The following is a 16,525-nucleotide window of genomic DNA, read 5'->3' as shown; positions in this document are numbered from 1 at the left end:
CAAAGATGACAGGCTCAGCATTGGAGATCTAATCAGTTTCTAGACATTCCTTAGAGTGTTCTCTCTTCCAGCTCACCTTTCTTACTATTCTCGTTCATCAAGGGCTTATTTACCTTCTAGGATCAGAGCTGATAAAAGCATAACAACTCTACTTCATTCTAGTATTCATTCACTCATTCATTCATGAACACTCAATGGCTACTGGATGAAGTGCTATGCTGTGGCAGATTGAGAGGTAAGAGTCTCTTTCCTCGGGAGGTCATTTTCTAAGGAGACTGGCCGTAAAGAGACTTATATGACATCGTATATGTGGAGGACAAAATCTAAGGTGATCATCATGATCCCACATTCCAGTGTTCACATCTTTATGTAAATCCCTACATTTTAAATGTGGTTGGGACCTATTACTTATTTCTAATCAATAAAATATGACAGTGGTGAAGGAATCTCACTCCCATGATTATGTTGCATTTTATGACTCCATTTTGCCATCAGACACACTCTAAAGACTTTCCTTGCTGGCTAGATGAGGTAGGGGGCTATGTTGGAAAAGCCACATGGCAATAAATTGCCTGCAGCCTCTAAGAGCTAAAGGAGGTCTTTAGCACACAGCCAGAAAGAATCTAGGCTCACAGTCTTAAGGACAGAAGGAAGTGAATTCCACCAATAATAGTAGTGAGCTTGGAAGCAGCCCTTCCCTGTGCAAGCCTCCAGATGAGACTGCAACCCAGCTCATACCTTGATCACAGCTTATGGGATCCCAAGGTGGGGATCTCGCCACACCATGCCTGGACTCTGGGCACAGAGAAATGGTGGAACAATAAATATGTGTTGTTTTAAGCCATTATGTGTGGTGATTTGTTACATGGAAATAGAAAACTAATATAGAATGACATTATGACAGAAGTGCTTAATCGCCCACAGGGAAAGCTTCCTATAGAAGGTAATACCCGAGGTGAATCTCAAAGGATGGGTAGGTAATAGAAAGGAAAGGAAGAAAGGGTTTTTGGCATGAGGCTATGAAGAAACACAGCAGCATACTTGTCAAATTTTTTTGCAATGAGGAAGGAAATAGTCATAAGCCACTAGGTCAGTGTGGTGTTTAGGGTATGAGTGGGAGAGTGGGAAGAGATGTCACTGAAAAAGCAGACAGATACAAGAGCATTAAGGACTTTTCCATGTCAAAGAGTATAAATTTTATCCTGAATGAAATGGAGAACAAAGGATTTTAGACTCAGAAAAACATAAGCAGATGTGAGCTATAGAAAGAAGTCTGACAAAGCATGAACAGGAATTATTGTAATCATCAAATGAACCACAAGATCCCTTCCACTGGTGCAGATGTGGGGGTGTGGGGAGGACAAAGGTTGCAGAGAGCAGAGAGTTCATGGAGGAAGCAGAGTCTGGCTGGGAAAGGCAACATTGCTTACCAAGGCTTGCAGGTACCCTGAAATGCAGAAGAAGGCAGAGTGGAATTGAGAAAGATTGAGGCTGGCAAGTCAGATGAAGGAATCTGAGTGGTACGCCAAAACAGGAAGGAGAACGAGAAGTAGAAGCTGAGCCAAAGAAATGGAAGTCAGATGTATGGAAACTGGGCTCTTAGAAAACCACTGGATGAAGTTTGCTGCCTGTGCCTGGCATGCCTATGCTGTTGTGTTTGAAGGACAGGGGTCAGTGAAATGTGATAACTAAGACTTTTGTACTTTCCTGTTCACAAAGAATGTTTGCATACGTGGAGTCACTTAGTCACAAGAATACTTTGTGTTAGGCCAGAATATGAGGAACAAGTATTTACTGAACATCTTCTATGTATTCAGTACTGGCTAAAGATGTAGAAACTGAAACTCAGAGGTTAAATGCCTTTCACATAACTGCACAGACCTGTTATCTAAACACGAGTTCTCTGACCCCAAATGTTTTGCTTTCTCCTCTATACTAGTTGATTTTTATTATAAGTTACCAACTCTTTTCCTGATCAAGACCCTCCCTCAACTTATCCCAAGTATTTCTTTCTTTTTTTCTTTTAAGGTTTTATTTACTTATTTGAGAGAGAGAGAGAGAGCAAGGGAACACAAGAAGGGGGAGTGGCAGAGGGAGAGGGAGAAACAGGCTCCCCCTGATGTGGGGCTCAATTCCAGGACCCCACAGGATCATGTCCTGAGCCTAAGGCAGACATTTATGTGACTGAGCCACCCAGATGCCCCCCTCAAAAATATTTCTTTAAAAAACATTAATTTTAAAAAAATATCACCAAAAACAATTCAATCACCATTATTCCTTTCTTTTCAACCATATTTCATATATCTCTGAATCTACAGTGACCTTTAGGGATTGGTTTATTTGGCATTTCTTGTTTTGAATGCTTTTACACACCTTGAAACTTAGCCTTAGATTTCTAAATTATACATTAACCTATTAAAGGATGGTGAGCTTCAAAGTATAAGTAATTCCTTTTTTTTTTCCAAGTGCCAATTCCTATGTAAGTGATTTACTGAACTTATTTTGTTAGTCAGAAAGACTTAAAGCAACCTTAAAAGGAGAACACAAGATTAGGCCTCACAGATTTACATTTACCTGAACTGAAAAAAATTTTCATTTATTATTATAACTAATATTTTATTTATTTTATTTTTTTTAAGATTTTATTTATTTATTTGACAGAAAGAGATCACAAGTAGGCAGAGAGGCAGGCAGAGAGAGAGAGAGAGAAGGAAGCAGGCTCCCTGCCGAGCAGAGAGCCCGACGCGGGACTCGATCCCAGGACCCTGAGATCATGACCTGAGCCGAAGGCAGCGGCTTAACCCACTGAGCCACCCAGGCGCCCCCATTATAACTAATATTTTAGTTCTAAAAACAAAGCAAAACAAATAGGCTGAACTGCATGTACTTGGAGTTGGGCAGAGTCGAACTCTTTCAGTTAGATATTTGGCTCTGGAAGGCTTTCTTCTACTTTCTCTAGCCAGCCGAGCCACAGTAGCTGCATACCTAGAATGAGAAAAAGAAGTCATCTAAATTTCCAAATAAATTCTGGGAAGTGTACATCACTTTTGAGAAAGATAAAGCAAACATATTAAATCAGACAGACAAGCAGAACAGCGGGGTTTGACTGTTGTGCCATTCTGAGGGTTCACTAATGCAATGGTCAACAGAAATTATTCCATTATGCTTCCTAGCATAGTAGTCATTAGGAAAACAAACAAATAAGGTGTAAGATGAACACTGTAAAAGTAATAAAACATCAACTGGTAAGGCAAGGTGCATTTGTTTCCTAGGGCTTCCTTAACAAGTTTATTCTCTCACAGCTCTGGAGACTTATTATTTTTTTAAAGATTTTATTTATTTATTTATTTGACACAGAGAGATCACAAGTAGACAGAGAGGCAGGCAGAGAGAGAGGAGGAAGGAGGCTCCCCACTGAGCAGAGCGCCCGACGCGGGACTCGATCCCAGGACCCTGAGATCATGACCTGGGCCAAAGGCAGAGGCTTAACCCACTGAGCCACCCAGGTGCCACCAGAGGCTTATTTTTTTTTGTTTGTTTTAATTTTGTCAATTTGATAATGGGAACTGGTGTTGAAATTTTTTTCACCTATTGAGATGATCATATGATTCTTCTTTCTTAATTTTATATTGTTTGAATTTTTCAAATATTAAACTAAGGTTACATTCCTGATGTGAACCCCACATGGTCATGTATAATTATCAATTATTTATTATCTTATTATTAAATTTGTTACTTATTATAATTATATATATGGGATCCAATTAGCTAAAATCTTTACATCAATGTATATGAGGTGTATTTATCTGTAATGGGGTTTTTATTTTCTTTCTGGTACTCTTTGGCTTTGTTATTGAGGTGATAACAAAATAGTCATTTTGTTTCTTTTTATTTTATCAGGTATTTATGCAGGTATAATTAATATATAGTGTTATATTAGTATCAGGTATACAACATAAGTGATTCAACAATTCTATGCATTACTCAGTGCCCCTCCTGATTAGTGTACTCTTAATCCCTTTCACCTGTTTTACCCATTCCCCCACACACCTGCCCTCTGGGAACCAAATTTATTCTCTACAGGTAGGACTCTGTTTTTTGGTTTGTCTCTTTATTTTTCCTTGTTCATTTGTTTTGTTTCTTAAATTCCACATATGACTGAAATCCTATGGTATTTGTCTTTCTTGCTCTGACACTTTTGCTTACCCCTGTACTCTCTAGAGCCATCCACATTGTTTCAAATGGCAAGGCTTTTTTCTTTTTCATGGCTGAGTAATATACTACTGTGTGTGTGTGTGTGTGTGTGTGTGTATCTCATTTTTTCTTTATCCATTTGAGTCAATGGCCACTTGGGCTTCTTCCATTGTTTGGTTATTATAAATTATGCTGCAGTAAACATACTGATGCAGATATCTTTTTGAATTACTCTTTTCCTATTTTTTGGCTAAATACCCAGTAGTGGAACTACTGGATCATAGTGTAACCCTATTTTTAATTTTTTGAAGAACTTCCATACTGTTTTCCACTGTAGCCACACCACCCTACTGGTCCACCAATAGTGGACGAAGAGTTCCTTTTCTTCCTCACCCTTGTCAACACTTGCTGTTTCTTGTATTTTATTATTATATCTATTAAGTTAAAAAGTATAACTAGCAACTCAAATGTGTGTTCATCTTAAATTCTTAATAATTTTGTTGACACTTTAACTTGTTACCTATTCTTGAAAAGTAGCTTTATGTATGTAATGAGGGTCATAAAGCTTAACTGTATCCCTTCCATCTAGTGATCTGATTTTTTGTAACATGTTCTAAGGATACTTCGTGGCTTCCTGCCTGTTTCTCTCTTCAGGTGGCACACAATCTAATATGCCTCTGGGAAACCACAGCCCTTCTTAAATTCACCCCTGCTCAGAGGAAGGCCCAAGCTAAACTACCTATCATATTTCTCTGGACAGTTGGGGGTGGGGTGGGATAGGGTGCTGATGGGGAGAGGAAGGTGGGGAGAGAAAGAGAAACAGAGAGACCTTTCACAAGAGTGTTCTACGTAGGTGCAGAACCAAAGGAACAATTCTCTTAAAAAACCGAACAAACAAACCTGGTATGTGTTCTTGATTCCTATCAAAATCCCCACCCCCCCTTTTATTTGGAGAGGTAAAGAAGGAAGTAGCTTTAATTCATTGTGTTTATAATATAGAATATCCCACCAGATTCTGTGCTACAACCAGAAATCCATGATAAAGTTTTAGGGTACATTCTGAGAGAAAAGTTGATTAAATGAATTGAACTCATCAAAGGGGAACGATAAAAAAATGTGGAATTCATAAAAAAAAAAAAACAGTTGAAAGAACTGGATGTGTTTATTCTCAAAAAAGAGAAAACTTAAGGGGATTTAGGAATAAGACAAACTAGCTATTTTCTGAGACTTAAAGGATAATTTCACAAAAAAGAAGAGCCTTATTTGTGTTGCTTCCTAGGACAAGTGGAGACACTTTCTTCTCTGCCACAGCATCACTGCTCGAGCCATGCCTACTACCCATATCCAAAGCCATCCTCAGTGTCTGAGCTGGCGCTGGATCTAGTAGACAAAAGCATGGGTTGTAGCATCTGCAGGCCTAGATTTGAATTTCAGCTTGGTCACCTTCAGAATGTGCAAACTTAGGGAATTTAAAAAAAAACAAACAAACAACTTTTTCCTGCACATTCTCTTTATAAAATGGAGATATTTTCTCATTTTCTGGATGGTTTTGCAGACAAATGTATAAAACACATAGTAAGGACTCAATAAAAATCTTAAGTGAATGAAAGAAATCTAGAATTATTGAATTATCGTAAGGTATTAGATTTGAACTAGAAATACAGGAGATTCCAGCTATTTAAGTAGTCCTTGAAGTACTGAGCTCCCTGTCTCTAAAACCATCCAAGCAGAGATGAAGTAGTTGCTTGACAGAAATTATTTTTTTAATGGGATTTTTTCCCCTCTGTCTATATATTTTCTCTGTCTCTATTTTAAAGGGATGTTTCCAGTGCCAACTCTAATGCTTCTCTCTTTAACCACAAGATGGCATTCAAGGCTCAATCTTTGGGGAATAAAATAAAGCCAGCATTCCTCCTTAAAAATATGCATTAAATATATAATTATGTAAATCTATAAAAATAACATTTAACTTCAAAAACCCTGAAAGGACAGCACAAACATACATTAAATTAATGTATTCAGTATAAATGCTTTCTATATAACTGGAGAAAAGGGAATCAAACATAGTAATCATATATTTTTGCGAGTTAAAACACTTTATAAAATCAGATACAGGAACTTAGAAATAATATATACTAACCCCTTAATTTAAAATATAGTACAACTATATCCATAGTATATTTTATAAATATAGGAGTGTTTTATGAAGGAGAAAAGAGCTAACATTGTTTAATAATAGAATTTGAGATTGACCAAAAAAACCTTTTCCACAAAAGGTAGATTTGGTTTGTGCTTGCAGTTGGGTAAATCATATTTTCACATAACCTAAAAATTTTAAGCTTTTAATAAGCATATATTAATAGGAAATTAGGAAATAGTTATGTTTTAGTTTTCAAATACAAAATGCATTTATCAGTAACTTTGGACAAGCTGGCTAATCTCACGTTTCTCTCATTAATACACTGTTGATACATCAATGTTTCCAGACTCTCTGTGGAGAAACGTAGGGGTGACAACCCAGATGAAGAGGGAGGCTGAGGATTTTGTCTCAAAGCTGTGTCTGTGTATAACAATGACGTGGTTTGACTTGGCCTGTGGGTTGGCTGGCTACGGCTTAGCGGGAGGCTGAGGGGTGCGACTGCGGGCTTAAACTTAGAGGTATAATCGTCAACTCCGCAGCATGGCCAGTATGCCATCAGGAAATGAAAGAATGTCTGGCACATAGGAGGTGCTTCACCATTTAGTTTCTGTCCCTTCTGTACCTCCGATGCGTAGACAAGAGCAATACTCTTCTCCAAAACAGCAAACAATGTAAAACTCCAAAACGAATAACTTCTATTTAGACAACTTGCTGTCTGACAAAGCTTAGGTTCCTGGCACAGTATTTCCATTACCACATAAGCACTCATTAGCCACAGAGTATGACATAAGCAGTTTTACATGTGCATAAGGAAGAATATTTAAGGAACAGCTTGCACTACCTTCTGGTTTTTAATCTTTCACTCTTTCTCCAGAGAAAATAAATACAAACTACTGAGTCATCTCTAGATTCATATTCTTTCCCATGTCTTAGTAGAAATAAAGCATTTGCATGAATAGTCAAGAGACAGGCAAAGTAACAGGGGAGGAAAAAAGGCCTTAGAAGTGATCAAATGACCAAACCAAATGATCGATTCATGAATATTTATGAGCTGCTTATAATGACAATGGGTTCCTATTAATATCAACTAAAAACATGTGTACAACTTAAGAATTTGCATAAAATATTCATAGCAGTCATTTATATCTCCAGTTTTCAATCATTGTTCTATAACTATACCCTTAGAATTCCCCAAATAGAACCATTATCTTTCTATTAGAATTGGCCTTATTTCAAGTCAGCATCTACATTTAATTTTTCTAAAAGTTAACTGCCTTCACATCTAATTCACCTATTAAGTGAGAAAACGGGGGTAAGTATGCACCATTCAGGGGCGCCTGGGTGGCTCAGTGGGTTAAGCCGCTGCCTTCGGCTCAGGTCATGATCTCAGGGTCCTGGGATCGAGTCCCGCGTCGGGCTCTTTGCTCAGCGGGGAGCCTGCTTCCCCCTCTCTCTCTCTCTGCCTGCCTGTCTACTTGTGATCTCTCTCTCTGTCAAATAAATAAATAAAATCTTTAAAAAAAAAAAAGTATGCACCATTCAACAAAACGACTGAGTGCCTGCTAGGTGCCAGGTGCCGTGCTAAGTGCTGAGACTAGAAAGCACACTAATGTCTTGCCCTGGTCCTTCTCCATGAACTGATCAATTTCCACACCACAGGTACTGAAAGAGACAGGGACTGAGTGTTCTGGAAGGAGAGCATGGGGGGATGTGGAAGCCTGACTCAGGGACCCTGTCACAAAGAGATGCTGGGCTGGATTGTCACGCCATCCTTGTGATGCACTTTGCCAGGCAGCAGAGAGCACAGTGGCAGAAAAGGGATAAGAACCACATGTATGCTGGAATTAAAAGAAATGTGGTTGTGATAGGCAGCCGTGCTTGTGTTCTAAGTGGAGAAACTGTGACAGTTCTAACCTGTTTCTGACAGAGACTATTTATTCTCTGAAAAGTTGGGGAGTATAGGTTTTTGTCTCCTCCTCTCCTCGGAACTAATATTTATTGACTGTCTCTAAGTCAACACTCTATGACTATATATCTGATCTCAAGAGATCAAATGTGAAACAACTTTGTAAGGTAAGTCATGTTTATCTCTAATTAGCAGATAAGGAAACAAACTGAGAGTGGGTATGAATTTCTCTAAGATCCATCTGACCCTAGAGCCCACCCCACCCCCCATACTATCTACAAAGAAAGTGTTCTGTCTGAAAATGGAACTAAGGGCACAGTAGAAAAAGCATGAACCTTCTGAGTACTTACTGAGATACTGTTTGAAGAATTTTACATGTATTAATGTATTAATCCTCACAATCTCCTTGAGCAGTAGGTACATTTTTCACTGCCATTTAACAGATAAGGAAACTGAGGCACAAAGTAATCTAATAACTTGACTTGCTCTGTCAAGGCGTTGGTAACTGGCAGAGCCAGGACTGAGATTCAGATAGTCTGGCTCCCGTGTCCCTGTGCTCAAGGACTCCACATTCCACCTTTTCATTCAGACCAAAGCCTAACTCTAGACCACCAGCAAAGACCCTGCTGGGAAAGATATCCCAGGCAGAAGGCACAAAGTGGTGAAGAGATCTTATGTCCCAAAATAACAGTGAGAAAAAAGAACTTGGTGTGGCTTAAGAATCAAGTCTTGATTGATGAGGAGATGGGAGAACAGTAGGAGGAGGGATAAGAAGCAGGAAAGCTTGGTCTCTTTCCTTAATGCTATGCAGATGAAAGGCTGTTGATTTGAATTTTCTCGCTTTTTTTTTTTAAATAGGAAATTTCTGTGCAAAAAAAAAGCATTTTCAGTACTAAAACAGAGAAATGCATAATGGAATTACATTGAATGTATACACAAATCAGACACTTGCAAAGATGCCTAAACGTTTTCTACTTGAGTCTCTAGGAGTTGATCACTTTAGTATATTGTATTTTGACATAACACAAGACATCTAATAATTATTTGAAAAAGAAGTGGATTCCCCACACTTTATATTTTTACAACATATTGTTGCATATTTATGCCACAATAAAATTCAGCTAAATGCAATATCTTTTAAAAACTTTAGTGTTTTTATATTAATCAATTCCCAAAATTTAAAAGAGTTATCATTTGATCCAAATATATTCTCATCAACCACCAGATGGCATAAGGTGTGAGAGTTTTATTCTGACAGGGTCAACCATGCACATGATAATTTGACCTGTAACTTCAAAATAATGTGTTTGGGAAAATGTTCTAGCACTCAAACAGCTCACAATTATTTCAGCCATATGTAGAAGTGGATGGATAAGTTGAAAATGACACGGCCCTACTATTTCTAAATGTGGGGTTCTGTGGGATGCTGGCATTACATAATGAATCAGTGATCAAACGAATAAAACAAAGCTGTTCTGTTAAAGGAAATAAAAAAGGAAGTCATGTCAAAGCAAAATTAACCTTATATTCTAAGTAGCTTTCTATAACTCTAAACGAAACTTGAAACACGGCTTCAAGAAAAAAAATGCTTGTACTCCTTCAAATTCTGCTTTAAAAAACTTCTCTACTGCCTATAATTTATTCTGAAAGCAGAAAAGTATCAAATGCAAAAGCTTTTTCTCCACTTAGGCTTGAAGGGAAGTTGTCACAGAAGTCAAATGAAAAAAGAATATCCAACTGAAAAACCCAATTTGAGTTATGATGTTAAAGGGTAGGAAAGTGTATTTTCTTAAGAACTTCAATTTCTACACAAATTCAAAATACAGCACATTATTTTTATTAATCCTGTATGTCTATTTGTTAGCAAAAACTAAGGTAAATGAGGCAAATGCCATAAAAAAAAATAGGAGGGATCTTTAATTCTCCTTGCATTGTGTAGAATATTTACTGAGTACTTTGAAATAAGCATACTAGAATAAATAAGTACTATAGCCAAGCCAACATCAGAGAGCTGAGAGGCAATGTTTCCTCTACCATGACAAAAAAGAAAAACTGCCTTTAGAACTCAAGTGACCAAAGATGAGATTAAGATCCCTTCAGCGTGGTCTAATAGTCATTGATTTCTGGAGATACCCTAATAGTTTATTTTCATATTTTACTATATACTTCCTTGTTAGACGAAATAATTTGGTTCCTGAATGAAAAATCTGTGGAAGAGGGAATCACCAAGGCACCCTTTTCCTAGTTCTAAGTCATGTATTGATAAGGATAATGGGAACAGGAGTAAGAAAATTAATGCAGAGAGTACTGTGAGAGTGCTTCACTCATGCCCATCTCTATTTTGGGCAGTCAATAGTGAAAACTTGGGGCGCCTGGGTGGCTCAGGGGATTAAGGCCTCTGCCTTCGACTCAGGTCATGATCCCAGGGTCCTGGGATCAAGCCCCGCATCCGGCTTTCTGCTTGGCCAGGAGACTGCTTCCTCCTCTCTCTGCCTGCCTCTCTGCCTACTTGTGATCTCTGTCTGTCAAATAAATAAATCAAATCTTAAAAAAAAATAGGTGAAAACTGATGAAGGGAACCCTTACTAAAATGGAGTTGGGGGGCCAGAAGGTGGAGCTCTACTACCCACATCAATGATAAGAACTGTCCATTACAGACTCCAGCAGAAGAATCATCAACAGAAAAAAAATCCTCAAAATCCTCAATCACAGATTGAGGGAAGGATATACATTCCATCTACTGTAAGAAATTGACTACTCCAGCAACTCAGCCAATGACCAACAGGCATCATTCTGAACACTCGCTTTTCTCCAAAGGTCTTCCTTTCAAACTCCTCCCAACTTCTTCCTTCTCTACAAAGCGACATTCCTCTTCCTATATTTCTTGGACTTGCCCTGTGGTTTAGACCTAACTTGCAAATCCCCAATTGCTATTCTCTGCTATTCCTAAATAAACCCCCTTTTGCTGGTCAAATAACTTACATTTCTAAGGTTAATAGTAGCAAAGATGTTTCCCACCTGGGTTCATAGGAAAGGAAAAAATGGCATGTCTAGTTCTTGTTCTCATGTTTAGAAAAGGGCATCCATTGTTACTTCCAAAGATTTCTTCTGATGATTCTGTTAGACAGTAGAAAGTAGAATGATATATATTGCAATACAAAGTACTTACTTTAAATTCCATTCTTTAGGATGTTTTAATTCAGCTTTCTTCCATTTATAATACTCTACAATAAAATTTGGATCTTCAAGCACTGAAATTAGAGTTTTGAAAAAGGAGCATTCTTTAATAATAGCTCAAAGTTTAAAATAATTTACTTTTCATTAAGTTGATATATGGCAATGATATACCCTATATAGTCCAAGTCATACTACAATGCTCAGACACTTTACAAATTTCTTCCTTTGCCTTGAACTTTGAAACAAGTAGATTTTTCTTCCAAAGTTTTCATTATAACAACTCTTGTTTATATACCATTTATAGTAATGAAGAAGGCATTAAAATAACTCATACAGAAACTACAGACACCATAGTTTAACAAAGTTCTAATTCAGCACTATGAGTAAAAAAATAAAATCTTGGAGTTGGAAGTGACATTACATAGGTCTTGATCTTCTACAAAGCAAGATTTGTCAACGGATAATCACTCAGTCCAGCCTCTGAATGAATCAATCCCTTGCCAATGACAGAAAACTCCCCTCCCTGTGGTTGGGAAACTGCCTATTCCATTGCCAGATAGTAGGCCATAATGTCTTTTTTAATCTGAGTGCTGAGTTTCCACTGGTCCTAGTTCTGACCTCTGGAGCAATACTAACCAGGCTTACCCTTTTCCCATGGGAGAGGGCTCTTCTAATATTGAAGATAGCTCTCAGAGAAGCCTTAGTTCCCTCAACTTTATCTTAAGATATGGCTTCTAGAGACCTAACCATCCAGGTAGTGAACTTTGTTAATGTTCCTATTAAAGTTCACATCCAGAACTGGCTCAGGATCTTGATTTCTTTTGAATAGCAAAGGTATAAGCAGGTTACTACCTCCCTTGACCTGTGTGCTACACTTCTATCAATTCATCTCAAATCTGCAGTAGTATTTTCTGGAAACAACATTACACCACTGGCACATACATTCGTTGTTAATTATAAGCCTTATGCCTTCAATCAAATTAACTTAAAATTTGTTGAAAGCCAGATCATATGGGGTGCCTGGGTGGCTCAGTCATTAGGCATCTGCCTTCAACTCGGGACATGATCCCAGGGTCCTGGGCTCCCTGCTCGGTGGGAAGCCTGCTTCTCCTTCTCCCACTCCCCCTGCTTATATTCCCTCTCTTGCTGTGTCTATCAAATAAATAATCAAATCTTAAAAAAAAAAAAAAGGCTAGATCACACACACACACACACACACACACACAACTTATCTATCTAACATCTCCTTATTTCTTGTAATTGTCCTGGTTTAGTCTTGAACAATTTAACTGACCAGATGCTTTCTACTAGTCTTACCTTTATCTGGAGCTTCCTTCAAACAATGATTCATTAACCTCTGCTAGCCTGATGAAATATGTCATTGATAGAAACAATTAAACTGAATAGTTTTCCTTTTCTTCTATTAATATTACTTAATTTTCACTAGCTAGTTTCTGGCTTTGACTTTTTTTTCTTCTTTCACACACACACACAAATACACATACATTCTTTTTTTTTTTTTATGTTTTATTTATTTTATTTGAGAGAGCACAAGTAGGGGAAGGGGCAGAGGGAAGGAGAAAAGCAGACTCCCACTGAGCAGGGAGCACTGGGTGGGGCTCAATCCTAAGGCCCCAGAATCACGACCTGAACCGAAGGCATATGCTTAACCAACTGGATCACCCAGGTGCCCCTATTAAGAACATACATGTTCTTAATATCCTTTATTAATATTCTTTTTGTTGCTATTTAGACTTATGTTCCTCCCCTCATTAAGGAAGGCAATCTGAGCTCTGCAGGGTTCTTAGTGAGGTCTCATTATTTCCTTTAGATGATTATAATAACTCATAGTAAGAGAGTTCTTCCTACACACTGGGCACCTGTAAAGTAGGTGGTTACCATTACAATATACATTTTACAGAGGAACAAATAGAAAATTGAGTAATGTCTTCTCATTGGGGCTATTCTTACCAGTTAGACAAAATTTAAATTTTAGGTTTCTATTCAAGGATGATTAATCTATTTCCTTACTTTTTTTTTTGAAATCACCTTTCCCACATTTTCTATTTGAATATATACATTAGTCTTTTCCTTATGTTATGAAACCCCAAATGGCATGGTCATCCTTCCTGAATATTTCCATTAATCTTATATCACTGACTCATTTTCTTCCTTACTTTCTCTACTATCTGAGAGACAAAAAATGCCACAGTATTTATGCAAACCTTTATTTTAATGCTTCCTATTTTATTCCTATAATTTTTTCATTCGGCATTCTGCCATGCAACCATAAACTTTTTAAAAATCTTCTCATAGTATGTATGTTGTCTCTAACAAACAGCCCACTGTCTAGACCTGGAAGATGCTCGATGAGTGACAGTGACAGGAGGGAAATAACGCAGGCGGAAGGGGCACATGAAAGCCAGTAGGAGGAAAGGACCAGTGAAATTTAGTCAGAAGTTTTTGAAGCTGAAATTCCCCATCATGACCATATCTTGTCCTTGTGACAGTTTTGTAGTCTGTGGTAGAAAAACATCTTCTATTGGCTCCATAATATACTTATTTCTTCCCTTCCTTCTAAAGATCACGGTACATCACCTTTACTTTGTTTTTTCCAGGACACATCTCTTGTCCAACATCTGTATAGATTGATCTAAAATTTTTTTCCATGGCTGGGACTGTCACATCCAAAGAAACGTAATAGGATCAGCTTGCCTTAGCACGTTTTATCCTCCACACATACTATCTCATACTAACCACAGAACAGCTTAAAATACAGTGGAATGCTTCAGTCAGTGGAAAGAAATGAAAAACGAGGCACAAAGAGTTTAATGACTAACCTAAATTCATTTAACTGTAGGTGGCAGAACCAGGACAGAACTGTGGAATCTCTAACTTCCAACATCCCGCTCTTCCCACGGCAGACTTTCCAACCTTGGTTGCACATTGTAATCACCTGGGGAGCTTTAAAAATGGCTACTGCCAGGTCTTGCTTCCAGAGATCCTGATGTAATTAGTCTGGGGGGTGTGCCTTTTACATGGGAGTTTTTACAAGCTCCTTTGGTGGTTCTAAGGAGCAGTCAAGACTGAGAGCCCCTGCATCACAATGAGATGCTGCTGCCTCTTGCATTCTGGAGATACTTGTCCTTATTTCTGGCCCAAAGACTCAAAGAATGGAAGTCTTTTAGGGTGAAAGCAAGCATCCCCATGATGTTTCATGGTGCCTGGTCTGTCTGATGATAGCACACAAGCACCAGGATGCCTCCACTCAGTATTACAGAGTACACTGGTCTGAAGGATTTCTTTCCTTTAACCTAAACATTTCCTTATGGGGATCATATTCTGTCATTAGGGTGCTGTTGCCCACAGCCATATGTGTTGGTTCATTCTCTGCCAGACTTTTATTTGTCATTCTATACTGATGGACAGGAAACAGTGGATCATCAGTACATTTCCCCATATGATTGTCTATGATTATAAACTAATAATTTTTGAAAAATGTACTGCATGCATTTCAGAGTTTAGATTTAAATCTCAGGCCATATAGAGACAGCATTTTTGTACCACATTACAGAGGCAGTATAGCATGATAAAAAAAAAAAAAAGCAATAGATGTGGAATCAGAGAATCTGGTTCAAGTCCTTAGAGCCACAGCCTACTGGTACTAATTAATTACAGCCACCTTCACTGAGCACTCACTATGTGCTAGGCACTATTTTAAGTCCTTCAATGCTATGAGGTATGTGCTCTAATTATTCTCATTTTACAGACAGGAAGGGAACTTACACAGAGAGTTTAAGAAACCCACCTAAGGTCACACAGCTAATAAGTAGCAGAGCCAGGATTAAATCTTAGCAATCTGGCTCTAGAATTTACACTCTTTACCACTATGTAATATTTCCCCCTACCTGTATGACCTTAGGTAAATTACTTAGCTTCTTTTTTTTTTAAAGATTTTATTTATTTATTTGACAGACAGAGATCACAAGCAGGCAGAAAGGCAGAGAGGAAGGGAAGCAGGCTCCCTGCTGAGCAAAGAGCCTAACGCAGAGCTCAATCCCAGGACCCTGGGATCATGACCTGAGCCGAAGGCAGTGGCTTTAATCCACTGAGCCACCCAGGCGCCCCACTTAGCTTCTCTTGATCTTGGTTTTCTCATCTGTAAGACAGAGTAATAATCATAATGCCTGGTTCATCGGCTTGATATATTACTATGTATGACATATATTAGGCATTCAATAAATACTGGTTGACAAATGAATAAAAGAATAAGATGGGAATGATTAAAAAAACAAACAACATTGTAAACTGCATTGTACATGAATAAACTTACCATTACTATGGTACACATGACTGTGGGTAGGTTTGTAGCATAAAGATATGGAAAAGAGTTAATACCCCAAATCGAAATATAACCACTCATCAATATGAATAAAAAAGCTTTTACAAGTATGCATAAGAGTTTCATAATCTTTGCAGTGATAAGAATGTAACTGTAGGGGCGCCAGGGTGGCTCCGTGGGTTAAAGCCTCTGCCCTCGGCTCAGGTCATGATCCCAGGGTCCTGGGATCAAGCCCACATTGGGCTCTCTGCTCAGCGGGGAGCCTGCTTCCTCCTCTCTCTCTGTCTGCTTCTCTGCCTACTTGTGATCTCCGTCTCTCAAATAAATAAATAAAATCCCCCCCCCCCCAAAAAAAGAATGTAACTGTAGAGGGGCACCTGGGTGGCTCGGTTGGTTAAGCGTCCAACTCTTGAGCCCCATGCTGGACTGTGCTGGGAGTGGAGTCTGCTTAACATTCTCTCTCCCCTCTGCTCCTACTCCTCTCTAAGAAATTAAATTTAAAAAAAAATAATGTAACTGTAGAAACAAGTTATTAGAAATTTCCCTTTTATTTCTCATAGCTGAAGAAGCATTCTATAATTTTAAAGTTTCATCTTTATTATTGCCAGGCAATTAGGCTGCTTAAAAATAGTATTGGATCTTAGCCAGCTGAATTATCCAAAGATAAAATGGCCAGCAGCACATGTAAGGTTTAAATTCAATTTTTAAAAAGTGAGTGTTCATTGTTATTAAAGGAAAAGTCCTGAAACATTCTTATAACAAGTCC

General features: G+C 38.2%; 1 protein-coding gene across 7 annotated transcripts in view; it reads right to left on the bottom strand.

The window, feature by feature from the left end:
* UBE2U (ubiquitin conjugating enzyme E2 U) overlaps positions 1 to 16,525 on the bottom strand; it is a 57,336-nt gene that overhangs the window by 3,821 nt on the left and 36,990 nt on the right. For 2 of the 7 annotated variants that reach the window (XM_004762935.3, XM_045064668.1), the window contains 2 exons: positions 11,410 to 11,491; positions 2,888 to 2,985 (listed from right to left, as the gene is read on the bottom strand). In XM_004762935.3, coding sequence (XP_004762992.1) covers positions 2,888 to 2,985; positions 11,410 to 11,491 — 180 coding nt within the window. Of the gene's footprint in view, positions 1 to 2,887; positions 2,986 to 11,405; positions 11,492 to 16,525 lie in introns of those variants that run through there. The other 5 variants (XR_006601775.1, XM_004762937.3, XR_006601774.1 and 2 more) reach the window with 4 other exon arrangements.

The sequence above is a fragment of the Mustela putorius genome, unplaced genomic scaffold, assembly GCF_011764305.1.
Source record: "Mustela putorius furo isolate JIRA1106 unplaced genomic scaffold, ASM1176430v1.1 tig00003853_pilon_pilon_pilon, whole genome shotgun sequence".
NCBI classification, from domain to species: domain Eukaryota; kingdom Metazoa; phylum Chordata; class Mammalia; order Carnivora; family Mustelidae; genus Mustela; species Mustela putorius.
This window is presented reverse-complemented; position numbering and strand designations above follow the sequence as displayed.